At 39.1% G+C, this 15599-nt stretch overlaps 1 protein-coding gene across 21 annotated transcripts in view; it reads right to left on the reverse strand.

The window, feature by feature from the left end:
- MCTP1 (multiple C2 and transmembrane domain containing 1) overlaps positions 1-15599 on the reverse strand; it is a 520292-nt gene that overhangs the window by 58011 nt on the left and 446682 nt on the right. For 19 of the 21 annotated variants that reach the window (XM_045040171.1, XM_045040175.1, XM_045040217.1 and 16 more), the window contains one exon: positions 14649-14702. In XM_045040171.1, the coding sequence (XP_044896106.1) occupies positions 14649-14702 (54 nt within the window). Of the gene's footprint in view, positions 1-4197; positions 4817-5022; positions 6192-14648; positions 14703-15599 lie in introns of those variants that run through there. The other 2 variants (XM_045040196.1, XM_023258504.2) reach the window with 2 other exon arrangements.

Raw genomic sequence — 15599 nt, forward strand, 5'->3', positions numbered from 1 at the left:
TGTTAATTTCCTGAGAAAAGACATCAGGTAGAGTTCTGGATGCCAGGTGTGTAAACACTAAGAGATTGTGATATTGCGATATCTTTTGTGCAGAAACCTGAACACAACGCAACCAGATGCAGAAGTGAGTTTCCATTGGGAATGCTACCCACCCTTTTACTACTGGTACCATTATTTAAACGTTTAATGTAGGAGAAACTGAAGGCCAAAAAAGAACATGCTTGCACTTAATTTCAAGTGACAGCTAGTACAGTGCATTAAAGGTGTAATACTATACACATGGTAGTTATATATAAATAGTAACATTAAAAAGGGGTTACAACATCCCTAAGACATCCTAAGTCTAAAACACTTAAAAAGCACATTTGCAGTACAACTTATCTTAAATTATTTTAATTGGTTTCAAGACGACTTCAGATTACCGATGGGCTTTGACTTTTTCTGATTATAAAAGAGAAACACAGATGAAGGCTTTTTAGGCAGCCTAATACCATTCCCAGGTAGACTACCACCTAGCCTGTGTTACTTAAATATCATTAACTATCAACTAACATTATTTTTACATAAATGTTTTATGTAAATTTTGTTTTCCTAAAGTTGTTAGTCCTCTTCCTCTTAATAAATATAGCTAATGCAAAAAAAATTTTTTTATTCTTTTTTTGTGTTCATTATCCAGGAACTTTATGAAAGAAAAAGGGGTGTGTGTGTGTGTGGGGGGGGGGGACAGAGTGACAGAGCTTGGATACTTAGCAACCATTTTACTGTTGAGAGTCTTTTTTTTTTTTTATAGTATGAAAAATAATCCAGTTACATTCTTTAGCTCGATTACTCACAAATAACTTATCTGAAAAAAAAATCAAGTAAATCTGTCAGTCGGGGAAGTTTATTTTTCCATGTGTTATCTAGAGATAAGCCAGCCTGTACTATTAGATTTCCACTGACATAATTGTGCATGAATTCTGATCTGATTTGGTATTACATGGTGCAAAAGGTGACACATTTTCTCTAATATACCCCATTAGAAAGGAAAGAAATTGCCAAAGTATGAAATCTGAGGACCTTGATTCAGAAACTATGTGACTTTGAGGTCAGCTCAAAGGAAAAAAAGAACTTGTTCAACTACCCCAGGCACTGAAGGTTGTGACAAGAAAACCTAATACCTAGGGTAGTTACTCTTTTGGATAATCAATAAAATCTTACATTATCAGACTGCAGCAGCTGTATATTTGTTTATTATATTGCCTTGTATGTCTCCAAAATATTCTAGTGTGGAATCACAGAGAAGACAGATGCTGTCTCTGTTTCCAAATCATTGTGATCAGAATACATGGGTAAGATACCAGAACCAAGAAATAGCATATATGTGTATGATGAGCTCAATATTGATTTTAATATTTGCATACTGCTACCTCACTACAGCAGAAAAACATTAGCTCCAAGGATCCTGGAAAAGAGTCTTGACCGAGCTACTTAGAGTTTGTACAACAAAATTTTCAGAGATATCAGTCATCTTTTAAATCCTATGAGAAATATCCTTGAACAAATTAGTAAAATACCAGATGTGAACTGTTGGCAATTTCAAATTACATTTTCTAAAAAGAAGAAACTCTTATGCTTTAAGAGGGAAATGTTCTGCAATCTCCTTTCCTCACTTGGCTTTTCATTTTTGGCAGCCAGTCAGAGCAAGTAAAGCCTGACTTCCAGGACAGTGGACAGTGGCATTTTGTCTTCCTTCACTGGTAGAGGACAATGGATGTCCAGTATAGTCTGAATAGGATTTAAAAAGGATTTTTTTTTATGACTCCTTTCTATGTACCAACTAGCTTCAAGGGAGAGTTCAGCTAGATAGTGAAATTTCTGGGCTGAATTCTTATCTATGGACAAAGCAGAAGAAGAAAGATTTAGGTAGCACTTTCAGGTTTTAGCGAAGTAGAGAATGACAATTCAGTCAGTCCTTTGATGCTTCTCCACTTGTAAATCAATAACAAAAAATGAAACAAAAATATACGGGATGATAAACTTTGGATACACCTGGCAATTTGAAGGCACTATGCTTGTTTAAGTTTTGAGATAACCTAATCAAGCACTATATGCTGATAAACCTTAGATAAAGAGAAAGTCTCCTGTTAGGCAACAGGCTTCATATACCTTAATGCTACTGGACATCTATTAGGAGCTTTTCTTCTTTAGAAATGGTAGCTGATTTTACTTTCCAAAGATGGCCACATAATATCTCCCATCTCTTAGATTCTTATGCAATAGGACCTTGACACTCCTTATTAAGAGGTAGAACCAAAGCCATCCTCTCCTTGAATCTGGGCTGGCCTTAGTGACTTGTTTGACCAATAGGACATGACAGAAGTGACATTCTGGGACTTCCAAGCCTACATCATAAACTTTGCAGCTTCTGCTTGGATCTCTTGAAACACTCACTTTTGGAATCATTCTCCCTCTTAGAATTGAGTTGCTATGTCATGAGAAGCCAGCAACAACCCCTAGTCATCCAACTGAGCCATCTGGAATGTCCAGCCTAGTCAAGCCCTTGGAGGACCACAGCCCCAGATAGCTGGCTAGACTCACAAGAGTGATTCGAGCAAGAGCTGCCCAGGTGAGCCCAGTGAAGCCAGTGAATAATGAAAGAATGGAAATTATTACTTTAGTCACTAAGTGGGTTTTTGTAGGGGGTAGGCACTGGGAGATTGTTATGCAAAACAATGGCGGGCTTTGGAGACAAACAGGCTAAAGTTTGTAGTTTGGTTGTTTCGCTTGTTTTGTGATGTTGAGTGAGTTACTCAGAGGCTTCAGTCTTTTCATTTTATAAATAGTGACAATAGAAGGGGTTTCTCAACTGACCCATGATCCTCCTGCATCGTATTTTCCTAAAGTTTTAGATCAAAGCCAGAATAATCATGGCTGTTACATGCCTTTCCTTCTGAACCAACTTTTGAGGCATCAAAAATATTTTGCATCCTTTTACATTGATACTTCTTGCTTCCACATTGGATCTGCGTTCACTTAGTGAAAGCACACTAAATGGGGAAGAGGCCCTGAATATGGACCTGTTGCCATCATGTTTTCAAAGTCTCTCTTAAGATCTAGTGTTGAAGGAAAAGAGGGCTGGGCAGGCACGGAGGACACTTTCTGTCTATACTGACCAGAACATGCAATTTTGCACACCAAGTGACCTAGTCGTCATCTCTGGGTGGGTCAACAGGCCTTACTACAACATGACCAGGAAGGAAAGTTAATTAGAGAGTTAGTTTTCTGACCTCAGTTTCTTCATCATCAGACAAGTTACCTAATTCCCAGACTTACCTTCTTCTTAGATAAGTTAACTTGTTTTCAGATTCAACTACTTCTCTATTTTAGTCTCATTATCTGGTTTCTAATCTTAGCTACTTCCCCACTAGCCAAGTTAATCTTCCTGATACTGAAGCATGGGAATAATACTTGATAAGCCAATACACAGAGTTATTGTGAACATTAAATTAAGGTAAAGAAATGGAAGTACTTTGAAACATGTGAAGTGCTTCACAAATACAAGGATATCTCAGCCAAGCATCTTATAGTCCTCAGCAACTCTAAATTTTCCCTTATTCTATAGAACATAAATTGTTTCAATAATCTTAGTACATTTACTATTAAAAGTATCTCTCAAATTTGTTTCTTTCTTATTATCATGATTGCTGTTTTCAGTGCAGGCTGACATTATTTCTTGCTGGGAATACCATGGCACCTCCTCGCATATTTCTCTACTTCGAGTCTCATTTCCTTCTTCTTTTTTTTCTTAATGTTTATTTTTTGAGAGAGAGAGAGAGAGAAAGAGTGAGCGAGCATGCAAGCAGGGGAGGGGCAGAGAGAGAGGGAGGCAGAGGACCAGAAGTGGGCCCTGTGTTGACAGCAGGGGGCCCAATGCAGGGCTGAAACTCACAAACCTTGGGATCATGACCTGAGCCAAAGTCAGATGCAACTGACTGAGCCATGCAGGTGACCAAGTCTCGTTTCCTTCTTATTCCATCACCTGCCCATTAGCAGAGTTTTCTTCTTTTTTAAAATTTATTCATTTATTTTGAGAGAGAGAAAGAGAGGGAGAGCATGAGCAGGGGAGGAGCAGAGTGAGAGAGAGAGAGAGAGAGAGAGAGAGAGAGAGAGAGAGAGAAAGAGAGAGGGAGAGAATGGGAGAACCCATGAATCATGAGATCATGACCTGAGCCTAGATCAAGAGTTGAATGCTTAACTGGCTAAGCCACCCAGGTGCCCTGACAGAGTTTCCTTCTAAAAGCACAAATGTCATCATGACAATTCCCTATTTTAAAAGAGCCTTTGATTTCTCACTGCTTGAAGATAATTCAAATTTCTTAACTGATGGCTAAAGCATTCACAATCTTAAATTTACCTTTTCCAGTGTCATTTTCCTCCACTTTATGCTCCTACTGTACCAAATACTCCTTGAATTCACATACCACATTTCCTTGTACATTCTCACTCATCCTTCAAGACTTAAACTAAATGCCACCTCTACTGTGCAAACATTTGCTGACAAGTCTGTGAAGATGGTCACCTTCCTGTTTTTCCCACCCAAACTCTTTATAACTCTATTACAACATTTTTCTCACTGTATTGTAGTTATTAGTTTACATAATCAAGGGTCCCATCCGACAGCGATTCCTGAAAGGCCCATATTCTGCCATATTTATCTGTCTGCCCAGTGTCTTGTCCTTCACTTTAAGTTTATGGGGAAAAGAAAGCACTTTTCAGTGAGAGAGACCTAACAGCAGAATGATCTGAGACTGGGCTTCAAGGTCTGTGGGTAGATCTGTGAATTTAAGAAGAAAAAAATATTTTAAATTTTCCTTTCTGAGACTTTGATTAGTTTTATTTAAAAAATTTATGTTTTCTTTGAAATTATAATATTAACACCTTGATTCACACCAAGTAATATGGATGAATATTTTATCTGCCAGCCTAGACTAAATTACGTCATGGTAAAAAAAAAAAACACCTCAAAATCATGAAAGCTTATAAAAATAAAAACACAGGTTTATTTTTTGTTCATACTACATGCCCTTATGGGTTGGCTCTACATCACCTTTATTCTAGAATTCAAGCTAAACAAGGATCTCCTATGCGGACAGTTCCAGCTATGTTTCAGAAGGAAAGGAGAGATGGCAGAGCCAAGGATGGCTCCTGAACCTTTGGCTGGGAAATGGCCTAGGTCGGCCAAAGTGAGATACATGGCCAGGCCAGAGATCACTAGGCAGGGAAACATATTTTGAACAGCGAGCAATCTGATATTGAAGGTAAACAGATAGGTAATATTGTCACTATAATGTTAAGACCTCTGGAATGGTTTACGATGGATAGGAATCTAAGAAAACACATGGTGCTAACATGACTATAGCCATACATCTCTGTTTACCTCGAGTCTAGCTTAAGTAGGAAAATTTCAAAAGAAAAAAAAAACAGTACCATGAGGTTTTCATATCTATTGATTTTCTATTAATTATGGAGTTTAATGGGATGCAAAACTACAGTATTTCTTACGTGGCAGGATTCTGGCCAATAGAAGTATGCAACCAATAAAATTAAAGGGAGTAGCTCAGGCTGCCTACTGTGAAAATCTATTGGACACTGTGTATCTTTTTTCTTTATATAAATACATTTTGGTTATTAAAGACTGGGACTTTACCTGGCTTTGGATTTGCCCCAAGGAACAAAAAAAGACCTGTATTAAAATATTTTTTGCATCCATCATATCACCAAGAAAAATAACCTACATGTCACTGGAAAGATGCTGGTGAAGCCACACATTTCTTGAAGTTGCGTTCTCATCAAATGATGTCAACACTACAGAATTTCTGACATGTCTTTAATATCTCCCTTTTGCACATAATAATACAAATAGATACCTCTATTTGCATAGCCAACTCCTGTCGACAAGTTCTTACAATCAAAGAATTCCTACTTTGTGAACTTCTTTGAGAATCTGCAGAGTCAATGTCTTTAACATGGTGAAGAATTTCTTTGCCAAACAAATTTTCAGGCAGAATAAAAATCTTGGCACTCTGGGCTCCGATAGAGCATCTGTGATGCTTGGCAACACATCTGGTTCTGCTGCTTTGGTGAAGAAACATGCTTCTCATCTCAACATGCAGTGGTGTCAGCCAGTGTCAACGATTCTGCCAGCGATCCTGAAAAAATTGTGTCTGTTTCTACGGATGTTGTCAACCTCTTGAGAGCCAGAGCTGACACACTATTTCAAGAGGTTTTGTCAAGAAATGGGAGTATAAGAGTAAGTTCATTGCTGCAGTACAGACGATAACTAGCTTTCTAGAGGACCTGTCTTGAAACATGTGATTGACTTTCAAATATGAGTTCTGCTTTTTTGAGGCAAAGGAAATCCGATGATGAGAATAAACCACAGGAAACAGTCCATTCATGGTTTGCTTTACTTGGTGATTATTCTTGCCAAATTATCTAAGGCGATCTTCCTATTTAAATTCTTTTAGCTCAACTGCCATGCAGAAGGGCATGTTGGGGCATTTACCTAAACTTTCTGAGGCTGGAGAAATACTTCTGAATACTGGAACAAGGAGTAATGAAAGTTTTCAATTTGTTTACAGCTGGAAACCCACAGACAGTTGGAATCATAACTCTTCAAAAGCTAATTCTGTCTCCAATGACCCTAACATGGAATCGTGAATATTTAATCCTTTTTTTTAAGTTTATTTATTTTGAGACAGAGAAAGTGCAAGTGGGGAAGGGGCAGAGAGAGAGGGAGAGAGAGAGAATCCCAAACAGGCTCTGCAGTGCCAACACAGAGCCCGATGTGGGGCTCGAACCCACGAAGCTATGAGATAATGATTTGAGCTGAAACCAAGTTGGGTGCTTACCCGACTGAGCCACCCAGGTGCCCCTTAATCCTTTTTAAAAAAATAATGATGAGGCATTAATGATGCAAACAATTTAAAACATGATATCCTCAGCACAATATGATAGGAATTCAACAAGGACTTTGGAGAACTCTAGGAATTTGTCTATGCTTAACCCTCATCTAATAAAGCCACAGCAGTCCCATTTTGTTTGCTGTTTTCTTTTGCCAAGTCAGTGTTTTAAGCACGTATTGCCATGCAACTGAAAAGTCATAGTCAAACAGATGTCAAAAATAACAAGCCTATTGCTGTGTCAAAAACCACTCCATAATTTCAATATCAAAGCCAGACATCAGCCTTCTTGTAGAAGCTTACTTTTGAGCTGAACTAAACTTTATTTTTACTTGAAAAATTTGCATTTATCTCAGGTGTTTGAGGAAAATAGGCATTAATGTCAAGAGGAAGGTAGTGAGAGGAACAGAGGTATGACTCTGTAAAAATACTTTACTCTGAAAAATAATTCAATTTCCATCCATTGCAATACAAAAAGGCATGGAAAAGTTTTTTTTTTTTTTTTTTTTTTTTTACGTGTTTACATATTTTTTCTCCACCCTGGGGAAAAAATCTGCAGCTTTCTTCAGGTTTTCAAAGGGTCTGTGACCTAAATAGGGCTAATACCCTCTGTCCTGATGCTTTCTAGAATAGAATGAATGTTCTAAGGAAGTGAAATTCTCCTGATGAAAAGTCAAGTTAACCATGCTTTGGTGCTGTAGTCACCAATGAATAATACAGGCTCCTCAACAGGAAAGTAAGCACGTGCACTAGAGATGGGTACAAACTCACTCTCATCTTTGGACGAGCTTTTCTGAATAAAAACTAAGGCAATTCGGACAAAAATATTTGCTTTGCTATACTGTTTTAGTTTCCATATTGAATGAAGAACTGTGTAGCCATATTTATATAGAAGAGTAGATTAAGTTAATAAGGAAAAATTAGGAGCTTAGATCTAGTGCTTTAAAATGTACATATATATGTGTGTGTGGGCGGGGGGGGGGGGGGGGAAGATGCCATTGGAAGGCACCTGTATTAGTTTCTATTGCTGCTGTCATGAATAAACCCAGTGGCTTAAATGACACAGATTTGTTATCTTATAGTTTTGCGGTCCGCACATTGGAAGTGGGTCTCACAGGGCTAACTAAAATCAAGATGTGGGCATGACTGCATTTCTTTCTGGAGGCTCTAGGGGAGAATCTTCTTCCTTGCCCTTTCCGGCTTCTAAAGGCTGCACACAGGTCTTGGTTTGTGGTCACCTTCCTCCGTCTTCAAAGCTGGTGTAGCCCTTCAACCCTCCAACCTACCCTGCCCCCCGCCCCCCATCAGTTTGTTTTATTAACGCCAGTGCTCTGGCCTTGGCTCCATACTCCCCCACACTGGGTGCTGTCCAGCAGCTCCTTCTGCTGCTGTAGTTCTGGGTCTTCAGTTTCTTCTTGTGCTGTTGAGCCTACATTACAGGGCACACCCTCTCTCGGGCTGCAGAACTTCTGGCAGGACATCTTTGAGGGGTTATTACTCGCTCACCACAGTCCTGCTTAGCTGGTATAGTGGGAAAGGGCTGAATGTACACGAAAGCAGTGTGAAGAACTGGAAACCTAGAAGTAAAGAGCTCCTGGCTGGGGATGGATGCTGTACTCCCTGATTATGCTACCAGAATGCCTAAAGAGCATGTTTAAAGTAATTTGCATCTGTTCTTTGATTTTTATTTTCCAGGAAAAATTAGTTTTAAGGAAGGATAAAGATGCTAAACTTGGAAAACCTGAGTTTCAGCCCTGGCTCTGCCACTTATTATCTGTATCACCTTTGGCAATGCACCCATGTTTGGCTGGAGCAGTTTCCCCATTTTTAAATGAAGTTGAACTAGGAGGAGCAAGGAGAAGATGGGCTGGGATGTGCTGAGTGTGTGGGGCTGTTTGGAGGATCTTGGGAATTTTATTGGCCCACAAGGGAGTCCTGGAATGAGAAACACCTGGGTGCCCTGGTGCCAGAAGCCCCTAGTTGTGAACTCTTACTAAGGAGTCTGGCTTACAGCACTTATCAAGCAAACCCCAATCCTTGCGGACACCTCCCCTGACACACCTGTCAGAGTCACAAGGCTGCAGAGCTTCACCTTAGGGGTCCAGCCAGGTGGGGCAGATGGGCTCTGGCCCAAGGGCTGTGCAGGGGCAACACCAGCAGAGGCAGGGTAAGGGCAGTGACTGTGCAGGCAAACTCAGAAGACTTCCTGCCTTGCAGGAGGCAGAAAGCCATGGGGCAGCAAGGCATCCTTCTGACACTTCTCTTCGGCATCCTCTAGTGTGAATGTTGCTATGATTCTAGATGAAGTAGAGTGTTCCTGCTGACTCAAGGTCAGTGTGCTATCTATCACCTTAGCGGGTCTGAGCACCAATACATCCCCTAAAGGAGGAATGGACCCTTCCTTGCTTTTTGCCTATTTTATTCTTTTTTGTTCTTCTCCCGAGAAGGAAGCAACAAGGGGAAAGAACGTGTTTCCCATCAGGCTTTCTGCATGCCCAACCACCCCTCACCCCAGAGAACTAGATAATAAGTAGGACATACTGTACTATAACTCAGTTTAAAATATAAAGTTTACCTCAGTAAAATATATTTCAGTTTGTATCTCTGGTATGAGATGTTTCCTACAATCTTTGAAAGGATGTGTCTGTGCAGGCAGGCTTTCCTAATTTGTTTACTGTAAGATAGTTATGGCATTGCCTGGCAATAGATACATACAAGGAACACAAAGACTGTTCCATTTTTGTTCCAGAGCCTGAGTGGATCTAGATGCAGTGGCAGAATTCTAAGATGACTGCCAAGATTCCTACTTCCTGGTGTATATGTTCTGTATAATCCCTTCACTTTGTAGGGGAAGGGAATTAGGAATATAATGGTATAGCCATCCCATGATTAGGTTATATTAGATGGCACAGTGGACTTTAAGAAAGAATTATCTTTGGTCGGCATGATCTAATTAGGTGAACCCTTAAAAGGGACTAGGCTCTTCCTGAAGAAAGAGAGTTAAAGTGTTAGAGAGATTTGACAAAAGGGAGCTTCTCCATGGATGGATATAAAGATGGGATGGACCATGGAAAGTAACCAGTGGGAGTGAAAAGCCAACAAGAAAACAAAGGCTTCAGTCCTCCAAATATAAGGAAGTGAATTCTCTCAACACACCGAATGAGCTTGGAAGTGGATTCTTCTGCAAAGCCTCAGATGAGAACTCAGCTTGACACCTTGAGTGTGAGATTCTGAGCAGAGAGCCCAGTTGAGCCATGCCTAGACTTCCGACATGCTGAGTTGAGAGCTAATACATGTGGCTTGTTTGAAGCCTCTAAGTTTGTGGTCATTTGCAATGCAGCAATAGAAAACTAATAAACTAATACAATGCTATTCCAGTTAAATGTGAATTAAGATTTTTTTAAATAAATTTTTTTCTTGACTTCTCTTTCCCTGCCTTTCTCCAAAGCTTTGATCGGCTCCCCCACCATGTAATTGTTTCATGGAATATAACTAGAACATGTTGCCAGATTAGAATCTTCTTCTATCACTTATCAGAGGTATCTCCTCCCCCACCCCATCCTTGATTTGAGATGCAGAGATGTATGCATCCTGGGTATATTGTATACATTTGTAGGGCTGGAGAATCAAAGCAGAAAACAGAGATTTCAAGAATTAAAACAAACAATCTGTGTATTTTTAAGTAACTCAGATATGTTTCATTCATTGCATCTAGTTATCTTGAAACACAGTAACCTTGACATAATGGCCGAGGAAAAAGGAGAAGCAATGCAAGCATAAATGCCTGAACACTTTAATATCTTTTATCAATAAACATTAGTAGTATGCCATGCGTCTGAATCCATGCTTATCCTGAGGAAAACCTGCATTCTATCTTCTGCTTCCTGATATTGCAGCTGGATCCCATTACAAGGGTAGAACACACCATGGGAAGCATGCCTAAACTTTTTAAGCTACAAAACGAAAGCTGATCTTCATTAATTAGATGTCTAGATTATGCAGATTGACCAATGTATTATTATAAATAACACGGTCAAAAACACTATTAGATGGCTTATTGATAGGTCCACCTAGGTAATTTAGCTAAGCCTTAAGTATTTACTAAGATATTCTATTAACCACAAAGGCAGGATTTGGTGTCAGGTCAAAAATCAGATCAAACTGTGACTTTGTGGCTGATGGCTGAGAGAAGGCTCTACAACAAAGGGAACTGAGAACAAAGTAGGATGTCTTTCTAACATTTAATTCAGGAGAAATTTCATCTCCGGTAGAGCTTCATCTAGTACTACTACATAATGCAGATAAGTGAAACAAGTCAATGATTCATAACTAAGAACCACCATTTAAAACCCATCTTCTCTGCCTTTGTGAAAACCGTGGAATTGGATTAAGAGAGAAGCCACCCAACTTTAGATTCAGGCAAATGTGGACAATGGATCCTAGAATGAAGGCTAAGTCTGAGGATCACAAACTCTCACCTGAATGATTAGCTGTTTTAATAAAAAAAGAAGGACACACGAAAAAAAAAAAATCCTCAAAAGCCCATCGCATGGAAAAGCTTTAGGATCTGGGGTTCCAGGTGAATCGTGACTTAGCTTTTACTAACTTTAACCAAAGTCTTCCCAGGTGCTGAAGTTAGCACTAAAGAAAAGCTCTTACGAAACTGTTATGCGAAGTAATTATAATCTGTGTCCGCTTCAACTTCTTGTACCTGTGTCTTTGCCATCTATATAATTATGTTGAGGGAAAACACTTCGAGCTGAAATGAAATAAACGACTTCGGTTTATGCCCACACGGACCTTGTCAAGTAGCCAATGACTTGCCCTTTCATTGTGAGTGACTAATATCAATGCTGGCTCTAAAGAAAGACACTTTTCATAATCGCCCAACAATCTGCTAAGTGAAAACATATGGATAGGCTTAGGCAAAGCCTGCCAGGGGTCTTTGCTGAATGGAAAACAGGTGCTCTCATTCTGTGCCACGTAATACCCCATTTACCCCCAAGTCCAAAGGTTATAGGACTAATAGCTGCCTTGTGGTAATCAGGGAAAGCCCAGAAACCAGCCTCGGTGTAACATCTGGGACATATTTTACATACTTGCAACATATGCTTCAGGTTCAATTAAAGTGAGGCTTTGGCACATTTATTAATCTTTTTTACTTTTATCCTATAAGAGGACTCACTGACCTGACCCCACTATTATGCCATATGAGAAAACAGAGAAATAATGAGAGCTAGAGGTCAGTGCCTGCTCATATGGCAAAAAACACATTTGTTTTCTCCTGAAATTCCATTACGCACAACTCTATACACAAACTTTAAACAGAGGAACCAATGAATTTTTTAAAGTAGGAAATTACCCTTCTCTCACTCAGACACACTGATAGCCAAGACTTACAACCTTTGCCACTATGACAGCCACTCAAGAGACGGAAGCTGGTAAATGGAAACTTGAAGGATCTTTTCATATTTTCATTTCTTATGGTAAAAACTTTCTATTTTAACACGTCCACTCTAGGATTCTTCCATTACGCAAGCCCCTAAAAGTCTTTTGTAAATTATTATACTTGAGATTTTCTTTTTGTTCAGGTATGATTTTTATGCTATCAATTGCATTGTGACTGGAAAAGAAAAGCCTCCTTATATGTCCCTCGAATAAAGGGTTGGATTTATGAAAATCAGCTCACAACCCTTTCATATGGAAAACACACTGTTTGTCAGCGTCCTGCACGCAAGAATACAGTAGAATTCACACAGTAATTTAAGCACTCACTTTCAATCAACTCTGGTAACCAGATCTGCAAATGTGTTAGAACCAGGGTGTCATTTCCAGACCCCTAAACACTAGACGACAATAGATGCCACTCCAGGGACCTGGTGCTGTTTCCACCTGGCATGCTCCACTCAACATCTAGGTTTTAGGGAGGTGGTTAACCAAGTGTTATTTGCTTCCCACTCCTAACATCCTCTCTGTTTAAAAAAATGACCATAAAGGGGAGATTAGTGGTTTGGAGTAGCAACAAACTGGCTAAAAAAAATACAGGTTGACTTCAAGCAGGGACATTGAAGTACTAGACTTCACTAAGGGTTTCCATTTATTAACATTTCTGGAGAAACGCCCGCTGCTGGAATGAATCTTTATGGTGGCTTTAATAATAAAGCAGCAACAAGCAAGGGAAAATAGCCATAAATGGATGGCAGCTCAGTGTTTATCAGCAGAGAAATGATGATTCAGGGCTGGCATGTTGAGTTAAAATACAAGCTCTCTACCGCTCTAACACTGACCTTAACAATAAATCATATCATTTATTGCCAGAAGTGTATGTTCATGTTATTTAACATTAAAAACAAGCACATACATGTTTTTGTAGGAAGGAGATTTTGTTAGTTTATGTTTGATGATGTCACTAATGACTAAATGATATACAGAAGAAAAATTTCACATAAAATCTCTATCAATTTAAAAATATTTGGAACAACATTAGATGGGAGAAAGTGTGTGTGTGTGTGTGTGTGTGTGTGTGTGTGTGTGTGTGTGTGTCTATGTTTTCATTCTCCTTCTAGCATTGAATAATAGTCAAGAAAAAATCATGTGGGAGTTTGACTAATCGCTGTGAATTTTTTTTTAACATTTCTAATGCTTGCTTCCAGCATGTGAATTCTTATACAAGGATATAACTGTACATCTCTACTAGAATCAAAGGTCAAGGGCATAAATTAAGATATACTGTTGTTCTCCTTTATTCCAAAAATTCACTGCTTTATTATAATAGAAATCAGATTCCAGTGAAGGTCAAAATCTGGTTTTGTATGCCAAACAATTTGGAAATAATGAATGATATTCTCTCTTCCCTCCCAACCTCACTCTAGCACCTTTTAGATTTTCGATCTAGAAATGCCCAAGGATTTTGCTAAACCAGCATCACTATCCTCCTTGCCATAAAAAGACTTTCTTCTGACCCGAGACACCACCACCACAGTGGTTCAAGGTCATTCTAATTCATCCCTCCAGTTATCCCCTCTCCACACAGGACACAGCCAATCCAAGCGATTCCAGAAACTAGCTGGTTTGTTTTTGTTTTTGTTTTTGTTTTTGTTTTTACCGTGGTCATCATTCCCATGCCAACCAGCAATCACAAAATAACCTGTCAACGGGCTTTCCTGACCAAGGAGCCACAGGGCTACCCCAAGTCAAGTCTAGGCAAGGACCATGAGCACTGGGATTATGTAAATGCCCTCTGAAGCCCTCCACACACACGTGTGTTCTTTTGCTGAGCAATTCTTTGAAAATTACAGATGACAACATCCATGTTGAACTTAAGCAGGCTGCTATTTTTTCACTTCTCTCTTCCTCCGAAGTGTAGCCTGATTTGTAATACTCAAGATAGGACAAATTTTTGCCCTTCAAAAACAGTTGTCACTGCTGTTATCTTCACGAGAGCTATCAAGTTTCAGACAAGCTGAATTATTTTTTTTTGTTCCTGGCAGAAAAATATTTGACCCAGCTCTGGACAAAAGCGAAGAGGATTTATAGCCCTCTCTCCTTCTTTGCAACATGCAGTGGCATTGTTAGGATGATAAACAGCGCTGTCCAATTTTCTGGACTCAAACACTTCAACTCCTTTTTTAACTGTCTGTGAAAACAGTGTCATGTCTACATTTCCCCATCCCCTGGTACCCAAGTGCTGGGAAAGATAATTACCTTGTCATCTTTGTCATCTTCTTCTTCCTCGTCCTCCAGCATGTCCTCCACTACCTGCAGACAGAAACAGAAGTCATTTTCGTGCTCTTAAGAGGAGAGAATTTTGTTCTGTCATTTTGAACCTTTTGGAAATGAAAACTTTATTAACATTTGAAACAGATTCATGGAGAGGGACTATTTGATCTAGAGATAGGGATTAGGGAAATGCTCTGCCTTTAATTGATTGAAACCAGGGAAGTGGATCCCACTCAGGGAAACCCTATTCGTGTGAAATGTTCCGTGACAACTTAAAGAATTTGAACTATGCATAAGGTAAACTAACATTAATTTGAGAGATGCTTTAAATCAGGAACTTTCCTTTTTTACCTACTCCACTGTCTGTATTAATGAGGCACTTTAAGTTTGGAGCTAGATAACTAAGCAGAATCCAACTCCGCTATTTCGAATTCATTTTTCACCAAGCTTTAAGTATACTGTCTGTTTGTCGATTTATGCTGGTGGTCTATGGCATAAAGCTAGTATCTTCCATGGCTCAAATTTTACTTTTTAAAAATTTTTTTATTGAATACCTTTGATGTGTAACATTGCATAAGTTTAAAGTATGCTGTGTGTTACTTGGACACATTTATATGTTGTAATATGTTTGCTAATGTAGCAGTATTTATATTACATAATTATAGTATACTATTAGTGCCTATGTTCATTATACTGTGCATCAGATCTTGATGGCCTACTTAATACCTGTCATAAGCTTGTACCCTTAAACACCACCACTGCTATCCCTGCCATCCATTCCCTGGTAACCACCATTTTACTATCTTTTTGTATACGTTTGACTTTTTTAGATCCCATGTATAAATGCTATCATATAATACCACTCTTCCTCTGACTTATCTTGGTTATAATGTGCTCAAGGTCCAGCCATGTTCTCACAAAAGGGAGGCTATCTTC

This window comes from Felis catus, chromosome A1 (genome assembly GCF_018350175.1).
Source record: "Felis catus isolate Fca126 chromosome A1, F.catus_Fca126_mat1.0, whole genome shotgun sequence".
Classification (NCBI taxonomy): domain Eukaryota; kingdom Metazoa; phylum Chordata; class Mammalia; order Carnivora; family Felidae; genus Felis; species Felis catus.